The sequence below is a fragment of the Ornithodoros turicata genome, chromosome 1, assembly GCF_037126465.1.
Source record: "Ornithodoros turicata isolate Travis chromosome 1, ASM3712646v1, whole genome shotgun sequence".
NCBI classification, from domain to species: domain Eukaryota; kingdom Metazoa; phylum Arthropoda; class Arachnida; order Ixodida; family Argasidae; genus Ornithodoros; species Ornithodoros turicata.
The window spans coordinates 81,420,782-81,444,452 of NC_088201.1; the positions used below are offsets into that span (position 1 = coordinate 81,420,782).

Below are 23,671 nucleotides of genomic sequence, written 5' to 3' on the forward strand. Positions count from 1 at the left end.
AACTTTTCTTCCCTCCAAAGGTGATTTTTCTAGTTCCTTCCACTAAAAATACCTATGCCTATAGGTGTGATGTAACACCATGATGGTACTCGTGCAGACCTTCACAGGGGTATAGAGCTATACCCCTAAAGGTATGGCATATAGCACTTTGTTGAGGACTATTTTTTTTATACCTGTAACCGAGGTATAAAATAATACCTAAGAAGGGCTAAGTTATTGAGCAGGCGATCTATACCTCTAAAGGTGTAGATTTTTCTCTGAGTGCATAAAGGCAATACGGGCTAAAACAAGTAGTAGGTTTCCGAAACCCACTTCCTTCAGTTCTTACATGGAGTCTCATTTGTTGAAAATAACGAGCAATAAGCATGAGTTAGGATGTGACTCAGAACAGCAGGTACATTAAGTTCTTTCCACTTGTACGTACATCAGCTAAGGGGTTCAGAACAGGGTGAATACGTAGAAAGGCAAGGAAACGTCGGGTGACTTATCGTTAAGCGATAACAAGTGGAGATGTTGCCGCATGCTTTGATGTAATTTATATCGCATCAAATACATTGCGGTGTAGTATATATGATCGCCGTATTTGATCAAGCAATCGTCTGTAATGCACTGCGCGATCCTATATGTTTGTCAGTCGGCCAGTGTCCGAAGCGACGAGGGTTTATCTGACCCCTGACTAAACTGTCGAAAACTGTTTATCCGCACAGTTGGTGCGCTTTCCTACTTATTCCGTCGACATCCCGGCCCAATACAATGTGAAAGAATACGCATCACAAACCCCGACCCAAGCCAGGTTCGATAATTCTTGCACTGCGCACGTGTCCGACCTGTGCTCTAACCTGTGAGTCACTGAGAGAAACGGTTTCTGAAAACTGTGTGAAATGAGAAAATATCCAACGATTTGTTGCTGCTGATTTCTCTATTGAAGCCGTGCTGTCTCTGTCATACTGTGAGGTCCTGTAATGGCCCTTCCCTTACCTTCGACACACAATCCTGGCATACTTGTGCCTGGACACGGTCCTTATGCGATAGCCGATTTCAAACACGAGGAAAGAAGCACGGTTAGATTGCAAGGAACAGCCATTGTGCTTAGTCTCACCAAATCTACCCGTGATTTATCGAGGCCTCCTCACTAAAACCCTCAAATGTTTGGCGTCAGGTTGTGGATTCGGCCGAAAACGCCATCAGCTTTTCGGCAGGGTACAAGTTGTACAAATTGCTTATAGGCAGTGATGGCCACTAACTACTTTTGCAGTAGTTTAACTAGCAGTTCAACTACTTTTCAGGGGAGTTGTTAAAACTACCTCTTTAACTACTGCAATGTATTTTAACTACATCTATAACTACTTAACGTTGTCCATCAACACCTATCCCTTGTAGTGTTCTTGGACACCTAAATATGAATCACAAGCAATGATGAACTTTGGCTCAAGCCATTTCTGCGATCGTCAAATACAAAGCTTGCGGTGGGATTATTGCTGTGCCTACTCGATAAACTAAGTTGCAGATTTATTTCGCAGCAAATGAGGTCACTAGACAAGCACTAAAAGTGAAGATTTAGAATACACGCACGACACAATTGCTCTGCACCCCCGTTCTCATCAAACAAGTAGCTCAAGGTAAAAGTCGGAAGCACAGACGTGCCCCAAAGCTCGCGGCAAAACCGGAAATAGTTGGCGCCTGCAGTAACCTAACTACTGCAGTTAGCTACTCAAAATAGTAGCTTAACTAGTAGTTGCCACTACATTTCTGCAAGTAGTTGATAACTACTTTTTAACTACAATCAGGTAGTTTAACTACATGTAGTTAACTACTGGCCATCACTGCTCATAGGTTGTGCACGCGCCCAATGTATTGCCAATGCTACTGGAAGGGTCCCTCGAATCGCGGGGATCCCTCAGAGCTGAGCGAGAATATACGGCGGTATGCATAGACCGACCACTGTTGCATCGCTTGTGATGATTGTTGTCTCACGACATAACAACAAATTATTAATTGCAAGAGAGAGAGAGAACCTCATGCAGCAAGCAACGACCTTGTACTGAGCAAGAAGAGCTGAGAAGAGTACTGAGAATAAAATTCAGAGCTCGTGACGCCCTGATAAGCCATTCATCGGCAGCATCGGCACTGTTCTGTTTGTTAGCCGGCGCCGTGCGAACCTCTGAATTCACTGGAAGGGCATGTGACTCGAGACAGAAGAGTACCTCGTATCCGCACAAATATCCTTCCACAAGGCGCGCAGCGAGCGTCAGCGCATCCATGTAAACAATCGCACGTTTGCCGGGTGCCACGGCCGCGACCAAGCGCTCCCATGCATTGGGTAGGCCGGGAATCACACCAGTCATTCTAGCTCACCATAGTGGTTCCGTCAAGTTGCTCGCTGTGTCTCCGCGCGGCAGCTCGCCACGGCTCGGCGCGAGCTGTACTCCCATCGCCGCTCCGTTTAAATTCGCTCCCGAGAATACTCCTCGCACGACGAAGGTAAAATTTTGGTTCTAGTCTCATTTCGTTTCTGTTTTCATTCTGGTGAAAACGAGGAAAAAAATCTTTTCATAGTCCCTTCAAGTCAAACACACAGTATCCAGCAGTTTTTGTTTGAGTTAAGCCATAATTTGACTTTGTGTTTGAGTTGAGCATAAATTTCAACTAACTGTTCGCTACGAGATCGACATATAGGGGGCGAAACTGTCACCTTTCCAGTGTGGATAACACGTGGGCCGGTGTTCGGAGTTAATGGTTCTTTTCTGTAATTCTTGTGTATATTCACCGGAAGATCATTTGATCTGCGATGGTACGATACTGTTCGGTTCTCCAATGCTCCACCTACTGCACTAAACGCTAAATAAATGTGTTAAAGCAGACGACGCGCCCACACTGTGGAGATCTTCACTTCTCCGCAGCGCCTACACACAGCGTCTTGATAAGTCAAACACACATATTTGAGTACTGAGTGCCTGACCTACTGAGACTTTGCTGTAATCATGCTTTAGCACTGTGAATTTTGTGTTCCTAGTGCTGTGCCATGTGCACAGCACCACTGTGTTGAATTATCAGAATACTCCCTGTGATATGCTTTCATGTCGAGGTCAGGAGAGATTGTGATGTACTATTAGCACTGGGCAACGGCCTGTTGGTCACTTTGTACAAGTTTTGGTGGGTCAAATCAGTCAGTCAGTTTGATCAGAGCACTCCGGCCTTCTCCTCTAGGTGTTGTCGTCTCCGCAAACTTGAGCGCATGGCAAATCTTGACGTACCATACGCCTAAATGCCGTTTATCAAATTGACGCAAAAATCCACTGTCTTTGGAAATCGCAAAAACTATCCGTTTAATCATCTCCAATCCACTTGTCATCCAAAATGGCGCTGCCAATGTATAGGTTGGGGTGACAGTGTAGGTAGATTAATAATGCCCTGTATTTCAAGACCTCATTGTTCTGACAGTTCAAAAATGGGTGGAGCTTCAGAAGCAGGCTCTTTGAATATACAGGACTAATCGTAACCCCCCTGGAAGGACGTAGTTTTCCCATAGCTCGGCGTTTCGGGCCTTCGAAACTCGGGATCACAATCATCTGATAAGGCGTGCTTTCGGGCCCTGCTACGAACTCACGTGAAGGTGGACATGGCGTATCGGTGAGCTCGATCATGCCATATTAGTGCACTCACCGGATAACATCACGCTTGTAAACAGAACAGGTGTGATGTTATCTGATGAGTGCGCTAATATGCGGCATGATCGAGCACACCGATACGCCATGTCGACCTTCACGTGAGTTCGTAGCAGGGCCCGAAATCACGCCTTATCAGATGATTGTGATCCTAAGTTTCGAAGGTCCGAAACGCCGAGCTATGAGTTTTCCTAGCTGCAGAGATCATAATAATGCCCACAGCTCGTGTTCTAGGCAGACTTGCACGTATCTTGAGTACGTATTCAGAATACAGTATTTTAAGTACTTTACCCGGTATTTTGGCACTCTACTCAATACTTTTTGCGACAAGTATTTTCAACGTATTTTAAATACTTTTCAGTATTTGCTACTCAGCACTCAAAATACTTTCTTTCCACGTCAAGCACACTTCCCGCTGTGTCCAGATTTTTCGGGATTTCGGGAATCTGTCATTTATCCAATACAATATTTATACATAGGCTGGTCCCACGCTTGGCCTTGTTGTCAATAGCCAACTTTGCCAAAAAAAAAAAACGCTTCCTATTCACATTGCCAGGTGAATTCCCAGGGGACTAGGTACAAGAGAATCCCGGCATTTATTTCCTTCTTCGCGAAAGCAATAAACACGCGCCAGAGGTTGAAAGTAAATACTTTTGCGGAGTATTTTGTACAAGTCTGATTCTAGGCACTGGTACCCTTTCATTACTCCGTGGTGAAAATATACGTATATATCGTGTGACACGGCCGATCGACGCACGCTGCATCTAATGTCCAAGGTTAGAATTCAGGAAGCTTTAAATAGAGGGCAAGCGATTCGGATGGGACAGTTTCCTTCTATTATGCCTGTCTGCCTGCCTAAGTTTTCAATTAGGTACAAAAAAGAAGAGTGGAGCACTTTGGGACTTTGGTCTTTTTCTGCTGCCATTCGGTTCTTGCTTGCACAATCTGTGTTGACTGTGACACAACTGTAAACCTGCGTAGTATTATCGCATAAAACACATTTGATCACACTTTGTTAGGCATCAAACCAACACGAACAGGCATCACAATTCCTAAAAAAATGTACATTTTTCCTTGGGGTTCATGGGAGACCCCGCCTTGCAATCGAAAGCATTTGAAAATGGCTCAAAATTCCTGACCCCCTTGTTACATTCATCCATAGATCCTTTAGTCGCTGCAGTACCGCAGAAACTGTGACAATACGAAATAAAAAATATTTGCTCATCGGTGAACCCTTCCATAGAGATCAACAATCTACCCGGCGCACCACGCCTCGCAGTCACATAGGCGGCATGCGTGGTTTCCAAGGCGGGAACCTCCTGGAATATTCCGGCGGAAGAGTCACAGGCGACCTTCTTCCTGTACATGGACAGACTGGTATTCTGCCACCAGAGTGCGGGCTTGCCAGCGCCATGCAGACGAATGCCTTGGGGATCAAAGACGCGGACCATATGCATGGCGTAGGTAGCGCCCAAGCCGCCATAGTTAATGGCGGGAGTGGCTTTCCGGTAATAGAGCGGTGCTGCAATGACGTTCATGGCAACGGTGATTGTATTAAAGAAGTAGTGGTAGTTGATAGGGAACTCTCGGATATTGTGCGGCAAAGAAGTGAGGTGTTCATGCAGCTTGGTACCGAGTAGAGTATGCAATACTTGCACGCTCGCCTTCCAGTCACGCCAATATGAGAAGGTTGTGCCTGGAAAGACCTACGTGCAAAAAAAAAAAAAAAGAATTATGGTACGTTATTAAATGTTGGTCGAGATTGCACGATATTATCTGCTTTTGAATTGTGTGTTGAAACTTTCGAAGCAGTTACGTTGACAGGTACAGCACCAAAGTAACGTTGCTGTGCTTTCTACACATTAGCAATGTCCCCACGTAGAGTTGCCGTCGTTCACCGTAAAAAACACCGGCCAAGGAAGAAGACGTGAGAGGAAAGGAGGAAAGGTGAGGAAAATAAAACGTGCGGGACAACCCCTGTTCCTGTTCCCTCAAAACCCAAGAATGTAATCAAGTACTGGGGAAAAATCCCAGGGGATCATTGTATACAAGTGATTTGAGAAGGCTGTCAGGAGGACAGAAACTGGAACGCAGACACGGGATCATAGACCGCAAATGAAATGCGGTCTATGATACAAAAAAGGCAATCGTTGCAGACTCTGTGTCCACGGCCCAGTTTCTTTCTCTGGTGGCCGCAGAGTTTGGATCTACGCTCGATTTCCTCGAGCTGATGTGGAATGTTGCAGGAAAAGCCTTGGAAAGGCCTCTGTGAAAGGCCTTGAGCTGCACTACCGGCAAAAGGCTACTTGATTATTGCTACCATGTCATAATCGGCAATCCCTATGAGGAGCCCGTCCGCAAGATCAGCTAGGAGCGCTAGTCATCGGCCCGCGATATACAGGGTGTCCCAGAAAACGTGTCATTGAATTATAATAAAAAAACTACGCCACCTAGAATCATGCGGTCAACAGCATTTGTTCTTATTAGGTTTTTGCCACCTCCTAATGTGAATGCCATGTACTCCAAGTTTAATTATGTAATTATTTGCGAACTGAACTCGGAAATTTGCCAAGTAAAGGTCACTTTTTTACCCCACCAATATGAAGAGCGTGCCGAATTCACTCAAATTCATGATAATTCACAGTGATACTCACGAGCTATCCGATCGGAAAAAATAGCCGAATATCATGCTTTTCGGAGCACCGGACCATAGCGCGCGATGACTTTTTGAGCGCAATCGCTCGCAGTGCGACGAAAGGAGGTTCCGAAGCCAGCCCACAGAGTGATAGTAGAAAAAGTAACGGTTCCTAAAATTGGGAGAGGGAAAGCATTATCCCAGCGAAAGTCGGGCGTGATAAGCCGTGCCTGTTTTATCTCTTTCTGCGATGTCGGGGAGGGCTGGGTTTCCAACCTCCTTTCGTCGGACTGACAAAGATTGCGCTGAAAAATTCATCGTGCGCTATTCTGTGCGACCTCCGTAGAGTAAGATGTTCGGCTATTTTTTGCGATGGGATAGCTTCTGAATATCTCTGTCAATTATCATTAATTTGACTAAATTAGACACGCTCTTCACATTGGTGGGGTAAAAAAGTGACCTTTACTAGGCAAATTTCCGACTTAAGCCCGCAAAAATTTACATAATTAAATTTACGTTACACGACATTCACACGAGGAGGTGGCAAAAACCCAGTAAGAACAAATGCCATTGACCGCATGACTCTAGGTGGTGTAGTTTCTTTATTATAATTCAATGACACGTTTTCTGGGACACCCTGTATACATCATGATTGAACAATGGAAATTTGAATTTCGAACGCGCAGAAGCGGACGTGCGACCACCGTATCAGACGACTACAACATCTCCTATGAAAACGCGTATACTGATGCTGATGGTCAACTTTGGGAAGAAGCATCTCCTGTGGGACATCCACCGCTTGTATAAAAATACTAAGGCAAGCTAATATACAAAGTACTAAGTAAAGTAAAGTACTAAGTACCAGTAAGCAATAACCGGGCCGATGAATAGCGCCACCGCTAGCCTACAAAATGCGCGGCCATGCGGCGCTGCGAAAGGGTCAATATGACATGGTCGCTATAATCGAGTAGGTTGTGGTCTAGTCGAATCGCAGCTGACCTACTGTGTAACGTCCTGGGGGAATACATTTCCCACCTCCCTTGACGATCTATTCAAATTGCAGAGAAGGATACTAAGATTACTACAGATACTTTTTCACGCACTCTGCATCCTTCGTCTGATTTATTTATCAAGAACAACACATTACTCTTTCCTTATGCCTGCGGTATCTTAGGCTAATACATAGCGTAATCAATTATAACATTCGTATTAATGCTTCAGACTTTAGATTATGCCGCAGGAACAACACAAGTGTTGATAATATTGTATTTTTGAGTTTTCGACCAAATAACGTCTATGTGGAGGTCGTCTACTATGATGTTATGGCGTCAAACTGTGGAATGTGCTTCCTGTATCTCTGAAGACTGATAGGCATTTTCGCACCGCTATACGTAGGTGTCTTATCAGTACCTCAGGTCTCATGTCCATCAATTCTTGAATACAGTGATTTATGTTTTGTCTCTTGCTGCTTGATTCTTAATGTTGCGCTACCACATCGCTTGGAGCAGTAGTGCATTTAGGAATACTTTTGTTGAAAAACTTATTTGTATTGACGGTGCGGCTTGGGAGCCTCTACTAGCACCATGCTACTGACCCCAGCCCGACACGTTAGACTTGTTGATGGTCTTCAAATAAACTGCAACTGAAACTGAAATTGAAATTCCCACGTAATATTTACTACATAAACCAGCTCGCTCTTTTATGGCGCACTGCAGATCATCCAAATGTCCCATCAGTTTTCTGCATATTTCGAATGAAACATTCTTGGTGACCCGATTGATGAACGACTATTAGTTAATAGGGATTGCTAGGAGATCAAATGCTAGTAACATTCAATGAAAACGGAAGCAGTCAAATAAGAGATCTGTAACGTGATGTGAACCAGTTCAAAGGAATAAAGCGGTTGGCTTAGCATATCTTCGCAGTGTTCCCGTGAACTGCGATTGCGCTCTTCGTTGTTTCCTGTTACATTTCGCCAGAATGCCCTCCTATCGAGGGGTGCTGCACGGTACTGCTGCAGCGAGGGATGTAAACCGTCAGGCTCCGCGATCAACAACTTGCACGGTGCGCGCTGAGGAACACGTTAAACGCTCCCATAATATATTTCCGATGATTTTCGCGCCCTCGTTAGTTGATGCAAAGATGTTTCCAAAAGCCAGGGTTCGTCATGATAAAGAATATAGGACACCGGCTTTACACAACAAACTGACAGGTTTACTTAGAAGCTTCGTCCTCCATGCGGTCTACAACGCCAACCGCGCCCCCTTCAATAAACCTCTACCCGAGAAACGTCATCATGACGTTGGTAGACAGACTGAAACCGAAACAGATCAGAAGGGGAGAGCTGGATTCCACGAATGGGCATTTGTTCGCTGCCTCCTATTGAAAGAAAACTAGGACCGAAGGTCGCGTCCTTTTCAGAGACCATCGTAATCCCCTCAAGATCGTGGCTTTCGGGGGCGACCTTGTTCGCCACCAGCTTTGAACGTAGTTCAACTCTACCAAATTCGTGGCGCTGTCGAACACTATGACGTCATTTGTTTAGAAACAGGGAGAGGTCTATTGCACAGCTATAACGCACCGCAGAGCAAAAATATTCTGCATGGTGACTCCTAGTGGACAGCTTGACAGACGAGACAGGATTTCGAGCGGCGCTAAATGTCACCTCATTGCTCCTTTAAATAGCCCCAGTTTGTTGTTCTTTTCTTATTCTGTTCCTTACTGATGATGTCTTCCGCATGGCGGAGGAAACGTCTAAGTAAGCCTGTTCTTCTGTTGTGTAAAGCTGGCGTCTAGCATCTAGAGTACGTATAACTGGGCTGTCCATCAACGCAATACAGAACTTCACCACATAACAGGCTCCTATGCAACCGTCACTCCGAATGACATAGTTCACTCTGCCGATTTGTTGTGAGTGGGACGGATCCGCCTATTTTGCACACAATGTATTTTGCGAAACGTGTCCAAAAGAGACCTGTCCTTCCTGCTTCCAGGAAGTCAGGCAGAAGAACGATATCATTCTGAATTACGGCTGGCTCTGGGAGGTGTTATGTGGTGAATTCTGCTTTAACAGTGTGACGTCGTGCAGTAATTATTTGGTCTTATAATACATCCTTGTGTACAAAATTTATATACGCTTGTATTGCTGAAGAAACAGTTTCTGAGTTGCTGAAGTTGCATGATCTTACCGCGTACATGTCTTGCAGTTCACCATCAGTCATCAACGGCGGCCAGAGAACACGCTTCAGATTCGTGAGCTTCTGTGCAGACATGATCTTGCTATTGTCGTCGATCCACGTAGAATTTGAGAGCTTCTGCATCGTCTGCTTGTGGATCATGCAAAAAATCCCGTCCACTTTCTTGCGATCAGAACGTGTGAATGACACTGCAACGTGCTCAGCCACGAGAAGAGTGCGGAACACGTCCTCCACCATCGTCTCACATGCGGTGTAGCCGTATGACTGAGCTACTCTTCCATCGCCAGACTGTATCATGCTCGCCTCCTGCAGCATTACGGTGGCATACTGCTGAACCATCCACCATCCTGTGAAGTGCAACATAGTGGTATTCAGTGTAACACGAAGAGAATGTACACAAAGAATCGTGAAGAGAAGAGCATGAACGTGAGAGATAAGCAAGCTAGGCGACACGTGGAACAGCCCAAGCCAGCAAATACTTTCACGGTTAACGACGGGCGAACTCCTTCAGTTTCCTTTCAGTACGCCTCTACGAAACTGCACGCCTCAGCAAAAATCTGTTGCCATGCCAGTCATGTCGTCACGCTTCAGGGCGCAGAGTGGAATTGTGGCTTCAGTCGATCAACGCGGATGTCATATATATATATATATAGAGAGAGAGAGAGAGAGAGGGGGGGAAAAGCCATTAAAAAATAAGTAAATGACGCTAGACGTGTTTGAAATTCAAACTTACAGATTAAGATGGCTTCTATGGCTGCACGTAGAGAAACAGATACTCATGGAACGATGCGACAGCACCAGAGGACACGTGTTTCGCCGTGTTTGCGGCTCGTCAGCCCTGGGTAGCTGCACATCGTTCGGAATTGGCAAACCAGGGGTCACTCAGCGAGCGATACACACCTGGGAGGGTGACTGAGCACTCCTCAATGCCACAGTGCAAGCCAGTGAATTATAAAGAGGGGGGAAAAGCCATTAAAAAATAATTAAATGACGCTAGACGTGTTTGAAATTCAAACTTACAGATTAAGATGGCTTCTATGGCTGCACGTAGAGAAACAGATACTCATGGAACGATGCGACAGCACCAGAGGACACGTGTTTCGCCGTGTTTGCGGCTCGACAGCCCTGGGTAGCTGCGCATCTTTCGGAATTGGCATATATATATATATATATATATATATAATGTCACATACTCCTTCAACACACAACACAAAGGGTACTGATGTGCGAGCGAGCGATTGAGGAGCTTCTATGTGGCTGCTTCTTACGTCGTTCTCTTGCTTATGCTGTTAACCAGTACTCATTACACAACCGTTACGCGAAAAGTAGCTGTGCGACCTTTGGTACTCTCAGCTGAAAAACAGTGACAGCTGTGTCGCTAGGCATTGTGGGCAAACTTTAATGCGGTTCTTTCTCTGCGTTTGAGAGTTAACATATAATATGTTAATATTTCGAAAATATTTTCTTAGAAATGCATTGGAGCTCGAATCGTGTTCAGACGTTTAGGAACCTTTACAAAGAAAAACAACGACTTGGTTTTGAGATGATAAAATTGGCTGGATAAATGGGCTGGACGGGGAGTTTCATCGGCAGGGGCGATACTCCACCGCATTGCTGGTGGTGATGTAGGGAATGAAAGCATGAGCCCCGTTACAATAAGGATTGGAGTCCTGTGGTATCCAAAATGTTGTCCTGTGGTCAAAAGGGCTTTGAGGACAGTCTTTTCTGAACGAGATCGCACTACAAGTGCACAGGACAAGAACCTTGACTAAGGGCCTTCTTCGAGGGGTTATCATGGCGAAAGGCCTGGGGTCTTGTGCTTTCCACTCCCGCCACCTGCATCATCACACCTCAAGTGATACCCAACGTCGCCTCACGCATGTATATTCGCAGAGGGCTTCTTCTGTGACTCACCGCGCCACAATATCTGGGACACACGGTGCACGCATGCTATCCGATGCTTACGTCCGTATATACAGCTGTCGCTGTAAAACCTCTCGGATGAGTCAAAGCCAATTGCTAGATGATAACATAACAGCATATTCTGTACTGTCAGGTAGACGGCTGGTAAGTACAAAGCGATTGCGTGCCACCGCTCTTTAGTCCATCATTGGGGCTAGATATATTGATATAGCCACACATGGAGGAAGCAATGCTGGGCTTTCGCGTCAGTGTGACTACACCATAGATTTAGCGATGCGATGCTTTTAGTCAGATGCAACGGGTAGGGAGACAAGGTCTCCCTCAGCTTGTTAGAACGTGAAAGCGACACCAGAACAATATGTTACATTTTATTCATAGTTGGCGCTGTGGGTGGCCCAATCTATCAAGAGCCATTTTTAATCATTTGGGATGGGTACACAAGATTCCGCAATGCCGCTTGGACTAGTGAATCACTTTCCCCACACCAGAACGAGTAGAGGCATGCGATTACCCTCGTTTTGTGTTCAAGCAATGATGTAAAGTCCTGTAGATAATGGAATTGATATGTAGAGTGGATGTAACACCATGTGCTCAACTAAATGCATGTTTCTGTAAGTGTTGTTCCTTGAGCGCATCACTCTATTTTTCTAAAGAGCAAATAAACACTTGCCAAATAGCACTTATGATACATATAATGCAGATATACCTTCCAAAATGATATAGAAAAGTGTAAGATATCTAACTCTGCGTTTCCGTGGCATCCGACAAGGGCGGTAAAGTTTATGTCCTCCCCTCCGTTCAAACGCAGGGTACCTTCCAGTAACCAAAAGCATCCACTCACCCGAGACTGCCAGTCCTACCACACTGGCACGGAACTCGTTACAACTAAAACGTTACCAAGCAACGAGCTGCTCTTCCTGGTAATGAAATAGTGACTGGCAAATGTAGCTAGGAACGGATTTAGTTAAAAATAATCGATAACTCGTTACCCCAAGTTATTCTCTCTTTTTTTAGATTCCGATCCGTTTCAATATGAATGACATGGTGAAGTAAATCAGCATTTCGTGTGCTTGCAATACCTAGCGTCCTGTCCTGGATGTTGAGTTCCCTGGATCCTAAGATTTCCACTGGTATTGTCTACCACGTAGAGCAATCTTGAAAACGTACCCCCTAGGGTTAATCGTTGCTGTCTCCCAGCTGTGGCTCTTAAATTAACTTCTGGGCTCCTAAGACGGTTTTGTGTACTTGTACTCTATCTGTTCCAAGTAGTGTACCAAGTCTACTGTACCAAGTACTCTACTTTAAAAGTACATTTCAGAGTACCTGTAGTTTACCTCAAGTACATTTCTGAGTACCTTCTACTTTACTTTAAGTACATTTCCAATTGTGTACGTTGTAATGTACTTTAAGTACTTTTGTCTAGCACTTTCCATCAAGTACTCCAGTAGCCAACTCCAAACGCAAACACACAAAAAAATGAAAAATATCAAGGAAGTTTTGTGTCTAGAAGCAGTATTTTCGGACTTTTGAACAAGGAAATGGATTGCGGTCCTCCTTTCTCATAGTATACTAAGATATCCACGTTCATTTAATTTCTTAGTACCTGGCAAATTCTTTAGTCCTTCGTTTTTCTTTGGCGTGTACAAGTCTCAATGCCAATTTGGGCGTACTTTACTTTGTCATGGCACGGGATTCAGGTTTTGTGGGGACTTCGTGAATGAACCAATGCTACCAGTTCCTCTGGCTTGCCTTGCTGAATCTACCGTCCCATCGCCCTATATACGCTGCTTTTAGCGATAACGATTGTGCGCTCTAGCATGCTGAGCAACATATGGCATCACTAGGGTGTGCGTCAACCCCCCCCCCCCCAATAATAGATCCCTTTCCATGCCAGTCGATACACGAAGGAACAATATCATACCACAGGCAGAAAAAAATACAAAAAATATGCTCGCATAGGGCTCCTCATGTTTTTTCGTCACCGCGCTACAGAGAAAGGGAGGAAGCGACGATACTGGTGCAGCTCGTCACCCCCTTCCGTTGCGTTACCCGGTGCGGACAGCATCCCCTCCCCTCCTCCTCCTTAGTGACGCCACTGGAGACTGGAGCAACGACAACTCACCGATGTGGTTGAGAAGTTCGGTCGAGCTGTAGGTGATGAAGAGCTTGTTGATCGTTTCCAAGAATTGCGCGTTCTCACACTCAACAATAGTCTTCAGGGAGATGGCGTATTTAGCAGCAAAATGTTCATTAAGGACTGCTAGCCAGCGTCGGGGATGCACAGCCGGTGTACTGTTCGTCGCCACATTTTCCAGTGTATCGTACACAACATGCTTGACGTTCGTACTAACGACCCCCGCCAGGTGGAAAATGATCCTCTTGTGAACCTGGACGCAGAAATAGGGCATAGTTTGATGCTCGCTTTTTTCTTTTCTCTTTTTTTTTGCACAAACAGTTGTATAGAGGGAAGTTGTATAGTTGTGATTCGCAATGTACGCTTAAAAATCCCTCATTCATTCTTCTTTTTGTTCTTGTTTTCCGTTCCTTATCATCTGTGTTTGCTAATTGCTGTATATATCCCTTCAGTTGCCTGTACTCTTTGTTTTCCTATTTGTTTCCTGTGTATTTATCTTATTTATTTTATTTATTTATTGTATTTATTTTTCATGTGTATTATTTAACCCTGGGTGGCCCCTCCTTTAGCTCTGCTACGGGGCCCCCGTTGCTGTCATTGTACCTTGTATGATTTGATTTGATTTGAAAAAGAAGTTATTCCTACAGCCAAACAGTAGAACAGCGATGTTCTGTTTAAACATCTCCTTTCAGTACTGATAATGCCTTGGATAAAACTGCTCCTGAGTTGCCCCGAAACCAGTAGGGTGAAGAGAGCTCCACACCGGTGTCATCAAGAGCAAGGGCGACATCGAAGATAAACCTGCACCATGGCAGTGCTCGTAGCGATGGCCACCTGATGTTTCACGGGAAATTTGAAAACTTTAGCTTTTTGGTTATGGTGTTTCAATCGGCTGTAGCACGCCGCAGTTCTGCGTAGCAACACGTGGTGACAACGCAAACATGTACGCGGCGGACGTTATTGTACACGGAAGAAAAGATCAGCTACTCATGACACAAGCGCGGCTAATGAATGGTGATGCCCTTTTTGCGATATGAATCGCAGTAAAGTTGATCCTCCCCAGTTATTCTCATGAATTATGGCCAACTGTTCGTCGTCATCGCTGTCCGATGAGCTGGAAAGAAACAACTACACCTTTACGTACGAGGTAATTACGTAATTACAGCCTTCGACGACCGTTGAGGCAAACTGCCTTGCAAAAACGCGCGTAGCGCTACCAAGCGTGTAATGCGTCAACTTCTAAAAGGGCACTGAATCCAGTGCTCCATGGCAGGTTGACAATGATACACGCTTACTGCTTTGAAACCATCTGCTTTCAGGAACGCACGTGTCGTGTCAACCTGCCATGGAGCACTGGATACAATGCCCTTTTAGAAGTTGACGCATTACACGCTTGGTAGCGCTAGGCGCGTTTTTGCAAGGCAACGTGCGTTCCTCAAGGCAGTTGATTTCAAGGGTCGTCGAAGCCTGCCCGTGTGAGAGAGGTACTACACGGGCAGACTTCGACGACCGTTGAAGACAACTGCCTCGAAAAACGCGCGTAGCGCCACCAAGCGTGTAATGTGTCAGCTTCTAAAGGGGCATTGAATCCAATACTGCTTGACAGGTTGACAATGACACACCCTTACTCGCGCTACGCGCGTTTTTCAAGGCGGTTAGTTTCAACGGTCTTCGAAGGCTGCCCGTGTAACGCAGGTACAATAGTGTCAGCCTGTCAAGCAGATTGGATTCAATGTCCTTTTAGAAGTTGACACAATCCACGCTTGCTCGGAAGAAGGACACCCACCCCTCTCCTCTTCCAAATACCCACCCCTCTAGTCCTAAGATTTTTCCCTCCCCTGCCGATTGGCCTCCCCATCGGTTCGCTGGACCTTCCTACCATCTGTTACTTCCTAATGTCGCGTGTATGAGACCTGCGTGGTGCACCGTCGCAAAGACTTTTCTCGCCCATTAGAAAAATACGCTTCGTTCGAAATACCCACGGACCTCGTCCTGAGACTCTTCCCCTGACATTTCACTCCCCACCAGTTCCCTGGACTTCCTACCATCTGTTACTTCCTAATGTCGCATGTATGATACTTGCGTGATGCAGCGTCGCAAAGACTTTTCTCGACCATTAGAAGAACAGTCTTTTTTCGAAATACCCACGGCTCTCGTCCTGAGACCCTTCCTTAAAAATTGCCTCCCTACCGGTTCGCTGGAATTCTTGCCACCTGCTATTTCCTAATGTCGCGTGTAGGAGGCCTGCGTGGTGCACTGTCGCAAAAACTTTTCTCGCCCATTAGAAGAACAGTCTTTGTTCGAAGTACCCACGGCTCTCGTCCTGAGACCCTTCCTTAAAACTTGCCTCCTTACCGGTTCGCTGGAATTCTTGCCACCTGCTACTTCCTAATGTCGCGTGTAGGAGGCCTGCGTGGCGCAAAGACTTTTCTCGCCCATTAGAAGAACAGTCTTTGTTCGAAGTACCCACGGCTCTCGTCCTGAGACCCTTCCTTAAAAATTGCCTCCCTACCGGTTCGCTGGAATTCTTGCCACCTGCTACTTCCTAATGTCGCGTGTATGAGAGCTGCGTGGTGCACCGTCGCAAAAACTTTTCTCGCCCATTAGAAGAACAGTCTTTGTTCGAAGTACCCACGGCTCTCGTCCTGAGACCCTTCCTTAAAACTTGCCTCCTTACCGGTTCGCTGGAATTCTTGCCACCTGCTACTTCCTAATGTCGCGTGTAGGAGGCCTGCGTGGCGCAAAGACTTTTCTCGCCCATTAGAAGAACAGTCTTTTTTCGATGTACCCACGGCTCTCGTTCCTGAGACTCTTCTCTTAGCATTTGCCTCCACACCGGTTCGCTGGACTTCCTACCACCTGTTACTTCCTAATGTCGCGTGTATGAGACCTGCGTGGTGCACCGTCGCAAAGACTTTTCTCGCCCATTAGAAGAACAGTCTTTCTTCGAAATACCCACGGCTCTCGTCCCGAAACTCTTCCCTTACAATCAGCCTCCCCACCGGTTCGCTGGATTTCCTACCATCTGTCACTTCCTGGTGTCGCGTGCATGAGACCTGCGTGGTGCACCGTCGCAAAGTTTTTTCTCGACCATCAGAAGAACAGTCTTTTTTCGAAGTACCCACGGCTCTCGTTCCTGAGACTCTTCTCTTAGCATTTGCCTCCACACCGGTTCGCTGGACTTCCTACCATCTGTTACTTGCTAATGTCACATGTATGAGACCTGCGTGGTGCACCGTCGCAAAGACTTTTCTCGCCCATTAGAAGAACACTTTCTTCGAAATACCCACGGCTCTTGTCCTGAGACTCTTCTCTTAGCATTTGCCTCCCCACGGGTTCGCTGGACTTCCTACAATCTGTTGTGACTTGCTAATGTCGCGTGTACGAGACCTGCGTGGTGCACCGTCGCAAAGATATTTCTCGCCCATTAGAAGAACAGTCTTTTTTCGAAGTACCCACGGCTCTCGTTCCTGAGACTCTTCTCTTAGCATTTGCCTCCACACCGGTTCGCTGGACTTCCTACCACCTGTTACTTCCTAATGTCGCGTGTATGAGACCTGCGTGGTGCACCGTCGCAAAGACATTTCTCGCCCGTTAGAAGAACAGTCTTTGTTCGAAATACCCACGGCTCTCGTCCTGAGACTCCTCCTTAAAAATTGCCTCCCTACCGGTTCGCTGGACTTCTTGCCATCTGCTACTTCCTAATGTCGCGTGTAGGAGACCTCCGTGTTGCACCGTCGCAAATACTTTTCTCGCCCATTAGGAGAACAGTCTTTGTTCGGAATACGCACGGCTCTCGTCCTGAGACTCTTCCTTAAAAACTGCCTCCCTACCGGTTCGCTGGGCTTTCTGCCATCTGCTACTTCCTAATGTCGCGTGTAGGAGACCTGCGAGGTGCACCGTCGCAAAGACTTTTCTCGCCCATTAGAAGAACTGTCTTTGTTCGGAATACCAACGGTTCTCGTCCCGAGACCCTTCCCTTAGCATTTGCCTCCCCACCGGTTCGCTGGACATCCTACCATCTGTCACTTCCTCATGTCGCGTGTATGAGACCGGCGTGGTGCACCGTCGCAAAGATATTTCTCGCCCATTAGAATAACAGTCTTAGCTAATGGCCTTCAAAACTCCCATATGATTATTTAGCCTGGTCACTTGGTATGGGCCATCATATGGGCAGTTCGGCTGCCAGGCATCCCGGACCGCGCCAACACGAAATCCCCTATTTGCAGCTTCGGCATATTTGTATCCTGACGCCTGTCGAAAGACCTCTTCATGCATCGCCTATATCGATCTCTCACCTCTGCTGCCAAAGGTTTTTCTTCCAATATTAGTTGCTCCGTGATGCCTAGCTCCTGGTCTGCATGCAGCATCGGGGCTGTGCCATAAACCGCGAAGTGGGGACTGCAACTTAGAGCTTTAGTATGTGATCGGTTGTGATGTCGTACCGCTCCGTCCAAGGCACACTTCCACCCGCCAGGGTACTCTGGGTACGCGATGATGTAGTTCTTTACGTCCCTAATCACCCTTTCCGCCATCCCATCTCCTGCTGGATGATACGGGGTGGTGGTTCGCAGCGTGATCCCCCCCCCCCCCTTTGCTGTGCCCAACTCTTCACCTTCCTACTTCTAAAAGCGGGTCCGTTATCGGATATGATCACTTTCGTGTCCTTGAACATCTCCCTCTCGAAAAGGCTGATGACCGACTGGGCGTCTTCTCTTCCGGGCCGCGCGGCGATCGTTCTGGTACATTGGTCAATGGCTATCAGGAACGCCTGTGTGCGCGCAACCCCTTCCCCCTTCTTTTTAATTTCCGCAAAATCAACATGTATCACGATGAACGTATTTGAGTCAGGCGCGGCTGCGTCGCCTAGCAATGGGACACCGATCTCCCCCTTCTCCGGTGGAGAACAACACGCAGTCGAGCCAGCTCGCAACCCAGGAAACCGGTTTTGGATGGAGATGACTCAACATGGACGGCGAGTTCTTGGAAGGAGAAACCACGTGACACGATCGGCCCAATCGTGGACACCGAACGGTGGCTTCGGTGCGGAAAAGGAATACCATACTCTGTTGCGAACTTGCATACTCTCATGCGAATTGTGGGTCAACAGCCCGGAGGGAAGAAAGGGTCTGTGCGGGCTTCTACGGCCGGAGTGAATGGCATGCTTTGTTAGGGTGTGGAGGGGATTATGTCAACGTAGTGATCTAGGCTACAGACCGGTTACAGAAATAGGAGGTTCACGAACACGGGACGAAACGGGACAACGGAGGAGGAGGAGTGTCGTTGGGAGGAACCGGAGAGGTCTGCCTGCCTGATTAGGCGGCATGTTTCTCGGGAAGGGAAAGGTGGTGGAGAGGAGGAGAGGAAAGGGTGAAGTGGAAGACCGAGCGGAATCCGCTCGGGGGGAGGATAGCTGCGTCCATGGGCCGACTTCAGGGGAACTGTGCCGGCATACGCCTATTACACATCTGAGGGAAACCCAGGAAAAACCCCAGACGGCACAGCCGGCCCGGGGATTCGAACCGCGGACCTCCCAGTCTCCAAGCGCACGCGTTACCGCTGCGCCACCGGAGCTGGTAAAACGGGACAACAGGCAGGAATTGGCAAGCGTTCCGAAAGATAAGGAGGTTAGTGGTTACGTGGGGAAAATTCAAGAGGGCGCAAAGCATTTTTTTTAAAGATATATATTCACAATAATAATAATAATTGGGTGTTTACGTCGCGAGACAACTGAGAAAGATATATATTCGTAATACGAAGTTATGGCATGCAATAAAAAGAGCAAAAAGAAGTGACCATGCAGAACGTAACAGGTGATAAAGGGGATAGAAGGGAAAAGGTCTGAGCATATTTTATTTGTGAAGTGTTCCTAGGGTGCCTTGTGATTTGTTGATACCAAACGGGTGAAGAGCTTTGAACTTGTATATAAGATAAGACTCCCTATTACGTCTTTCACGTGTGGATCTGAACCCGGTTTCTAGAATACATAGTCTAATGTTCGGCGACTGCTTTGAGGAGTTTGCTGGACGTGTCGGGTCTGTGCCCGGTAAGGCGGTTGTTCATTTGTTGGCCGGTTTCACCAATGTATTGCATAGAGCAGTCGCCGCATTCAATGAAGTATATGACATTGGAGCTTGTGCATGTGAATGCGTGGTTAACGGGGTGGGTGTAATCGCTCGCAGTGCTTTTGATGGAGATAGCGTGTTGAACGTGCTTGCATGTTTTGCAGCGCGGGAGGTTGCAGGGGCGTGTTCCAGTGTACTGGGTGTTCGTTTTGCTGATTTTGGCATTGACCAAGGGGTCTGCTAGGTTCTTTTGCGCGTTGGTATGTCACGTGTATATATATATATATATGATGTGTGAAAATATTGCAAAGTCGGTCACTGCTTCGGAGGAGGGGCTCGTGCTTCCGTAGAATGGCTTTGATGCTTGGAAGTGAGTTGGAATATCTAGTGATGAAGCTTATTTGGCACGCGTCAGAATCTTTTCTGTGTTGCCGAACCTCGTTTCTATCGAGTGTGAGTGCCTTGCGACGGAATTCGGTTAGGAGGGAGTCTGGATAGTCCTTTGGGGCAAGTGTGCTGCAGAGTTCGTCAAACTTCTCAGCATAATCTGCGTCGTTTGGAGAAATTCTGCGCAGTCTTACGCTCTGCCCATTAGGAATTCCAACCTTACAGTGGCGCGGGTGGTGAATCTTGAAGTGAAGGTATTGTTGTTTGTCAGTTGGCTTTTTGTACAGGGTTGCGGTGATGTTGCCGTTGTCTAGTGATATTGTGGTGTCGAGAAAGATTATTGAGTGATGAAAGATGGAAGTCACTGAAAAGGTTAGCCAGCTGTAGGACCTTTTCAGTGACTTTCATCTTTCATCGTTAATTTCTTAGGCACTGGAGGCTTTGTATGTATTTCTCCTTCTATGTGTTCCAGCCTCAGAACATCAATTGTCTCATGTTCAATTGATTGAGTGAGTTGAGTGTTGTGATGTGAACTTTATAGTGCTATGCGCGGTGTTCAGTAGATCTACGAACTTTTGAAATTCATGTTCCCCGTGTTCCCATATTATAGAAGTAGTTCATAACCCGAAGTAGTTCATTTCTGCATAGCAGCTCATCCTACCAGCGGAGCGCTCCGACGGGAGGTGATCGCGCGAATTATATGAACGCGTTCTGAGTAATTTTGAACACTTCTAGAAACTAAACGCTGGCGACCTTCTCCGTTCGCCGAGGACAAACTGGGAGCCGGCCCCGGATTGGCGGAGAAGTATCACGTGGTATTGGAGTACTACGGAACGCGCTTTAGACAGGTGACTGATTACTGTTAGTCCTAGTTGTTGCGAAGAACAACACCAACTCTTGAGAGGTTCAGTTTGAACTGTTTAAACAGTTGTAATCTGTGAGAAATATCTCTGCGATGTTCGCCATCTGTTCATCTTTCTCTCTCTTTGCGTCACTGTATCGTCTGCTCCTCCGCCATTACCCGCAGTCCCGACGGCAGTAGAGTGACCAGAAAATGCTCTGAAAGTCGCTTGGTATCGCTGCTGCGTGCAAAACCCCGCATCCATGCGATCTCTACGGATGTCTCGGACTGTTCTGGCGCTCCGGGATGCACCGACCGTGCACCTTCGCGACGAAACTCACACTGCACCTAGCCACGACCGCCACGACCTACCAGATGGCTCGCCTCGCTCCTTGTGTTCTCAATAGATGGCGCGCGAGTCACTTTGGGGTCAGAGCCGTTTATAGAGATAGTTTGGCCATTAAAAGGAGCGTAACTTGAACCGCGTCATGCGACGTCACGGCTGAACGACCTCTTTCGCCGCGCTCTATTGTTGTCCAGTCGTCAACCGGTCGCCGACGCCATGTTGATGCAAACCGTTGGTCACGATGCAAGGGAAAAGGCACGTGGGCACGTGGTCCGAGACCCCTTCGTCCTTGAATCTTTCAGTTTGGTAACAAAGCCCCCATTTCACAGACGCCTGTGGGGCATAAGCCGGCGACCCTGGTAGATTAGATTGAGCGCGACAAAAGTACCTGTCGACCAGCCGGTGAACTGCATCAAAATGGCGCCTACCTGCTGGCTGATAAACGGATTTCGCTTGGATTCACGCTTTTTGGGCGGTGCAACAGCCATTCTTGTACGTCGAAACAGGCTCCGCCCGTGAAGCGGCAAAAGATCAAAAGATGGCCAAACTCTCTCTATGTATATAAGGCTCTGATCGGGGTCGGCTCTTCTTGGAGTGCGCAAGTTTTGCTTGGCGCAGCAATCTTTGAAATTCGATTGCTGAAAAAATGCTCAATGTACTGTTTGCGACACGGTTGTCTGGAACCGCCTGTCAGTGGTTCTGCAACCCATATTCCCTCGGTCGCCCTCGCAAATGTTGTTCCAATATTGTATTTTAAAAAAGAAATCATATGCAGCACGTGCTTTTTACTCAAAATAAATTATCTTGCAACACCTGGAGTTTTCAGATGGGATAAACCACAGGGTGCTGATTGCAGACAAGCGTGTCGCAAGCTCTACAGACGAGCTATTACGTATCTGAAGCGTCCAAGTTACAAGCTTTCACAAAGGCACACAGTTTCTACAGATCTGTCATTCACTCTACAGTCAATTTAGGTAGCACAACACGAGATCACTAGAGCTGCCCTCTTTCACCCTGCAGTGCGTAACCCTTATGCGCTACACGTAGACACTTTATAGCTGATGGCGCCAGCCATAAAAATTAACTTTTTACTTACGTTGAGCACGTTGATGCATACGTTTTTATCGTCAGACATGTTTTTCTCCGTTAAAAGCCTGTAGAAGTGCTGGCAGTTTTCTTCCTGCTTTCGTTGCTCACCCAACCGTTTGATACGTGTGGCCGAAAACAAGGACCGTTTTGCTGCACGAAGGATCATCACCAAGTGAATACAGTAGGTACAGAGCAAACGTAGTTTCACGTATTTTAACATCTCATTATACGGCGCTAGCCACAAGGCGTTGCAGCGCTCCTTACCCACAGTGTTGCTATAGCCACCTGCGTGGAGCTTTCGCATTACTGTTACACCATTGGACTATTTAATCGATTGAACACTGTGTTGGGTAAGCAGTAAACCACGAATATCCGGAGACATCCAACATGTGTCGCAGACGTCAAAACATCGTATGTACGTTCCATGGACATCCCTGATGTTATCCAAACTATGTCGCAGATGTCACAACAGTAGCAACGTCCTATGCATATCGCGTGCACATCTAATCTGTCTCCTCAAAATATTTTACATAGTTGGTGGGGATATGCAATTCTGAATATCCGCTGTACGTCCCAGAGAGAATCTCTTGGGGACATCAAGGTTTGGATATTCTGAGGCGATCCCAAAACGAACAAAAAAAGTACGTGGCACACAAGGGCTGAATGACATTTGCCAGAGACAAAGGGCGGTCCTGTGTAAGATTTAGCTCCCTCCAAAAGCTGACTGTCTAACATGGGGCATTGCGAAAGAAACAGATGCGGAATTCTGTGGCACTCTTAAATATGACTTTCGATGGACCTACTGAATGTCTCAGACCAAGAGCAATAAGAAACACAGACGTTTCCTTGAAGGAGAGTTAATACTCCAAACGACTCCTCACTTGACTGTTGTTTTTGTGTATACTTGAATGGAACAGCTTACCCTACATTTTGTTTCAAAAGCGAGCACTATACCCTCGAATTTGCGGAAGCTCGCGCGACAAACAACATATCGTGTCCGTTTTGCCTTGGAAAGGGAATGCTAGTACCTCTCAAAGTCACATTTTTGGACTGGGAGCTTTTCTATTTCACTGTTTGCTTTATTTAAACCACCGCGCTCTGTGTCCATTATTGGAAGTGCCAGAAACGGGCACGGAGGGGAAATAGGAAACGAAATATCTAGTGGCCACTCTCTATAGTTACGGGTCGGTCAATGGTACCGACACCATCATGATGGTATCCACTAAGAAAAATAAATTAACATGAAAATTTGAAATATTTCTAATATGTGCACATTTGATAATATCCCCTGAATGTCCAAATATTGAGTTGGGATGTTCTTGTGACGTTTCTGAGATGTGGTAAAGGCCGGACTTTTTCTAGTCTAGTCTGGTTAGTCATCTGAGCTCC

The 23,671-nt window shown here is 46.7% G+C and overlaps 1 protein-coding gene across 1 annotated transcript; it reads right to left on the reverse strand.

Moving 5' to 3' along the window:
• Positions 1 to 4,708: 4,708 nt before the first annotated feature.
• LOC135401555 (endothelin-converting enzyme 2-like) lies at positions 4,709 to 22,333 on the reverse strand. Its single transcript, XM_064634027.1, has 4 exons — positions 22,290 to 22,333; positions 13,543 to 13,807; positions 9,489 to 9,844; positions 4,709 to 5,371 (listed from the first exon to the last, which is right to left on the reverse strand). Exons 1-4 carry the CDS (start codon positions 22,326 to 22,328, stop codon positions 4,718 to 4,720), a joined length of 1,314 nt encoding a protein of 437 aa, XP_064490097.1. The 5' UTR covers positions 22,329 to 22,333; the 3' UTR covers positions 4,709 to 4,717.
• Positions 22,334 to 23,671: the final 1,338 nt, after the last annotated feature.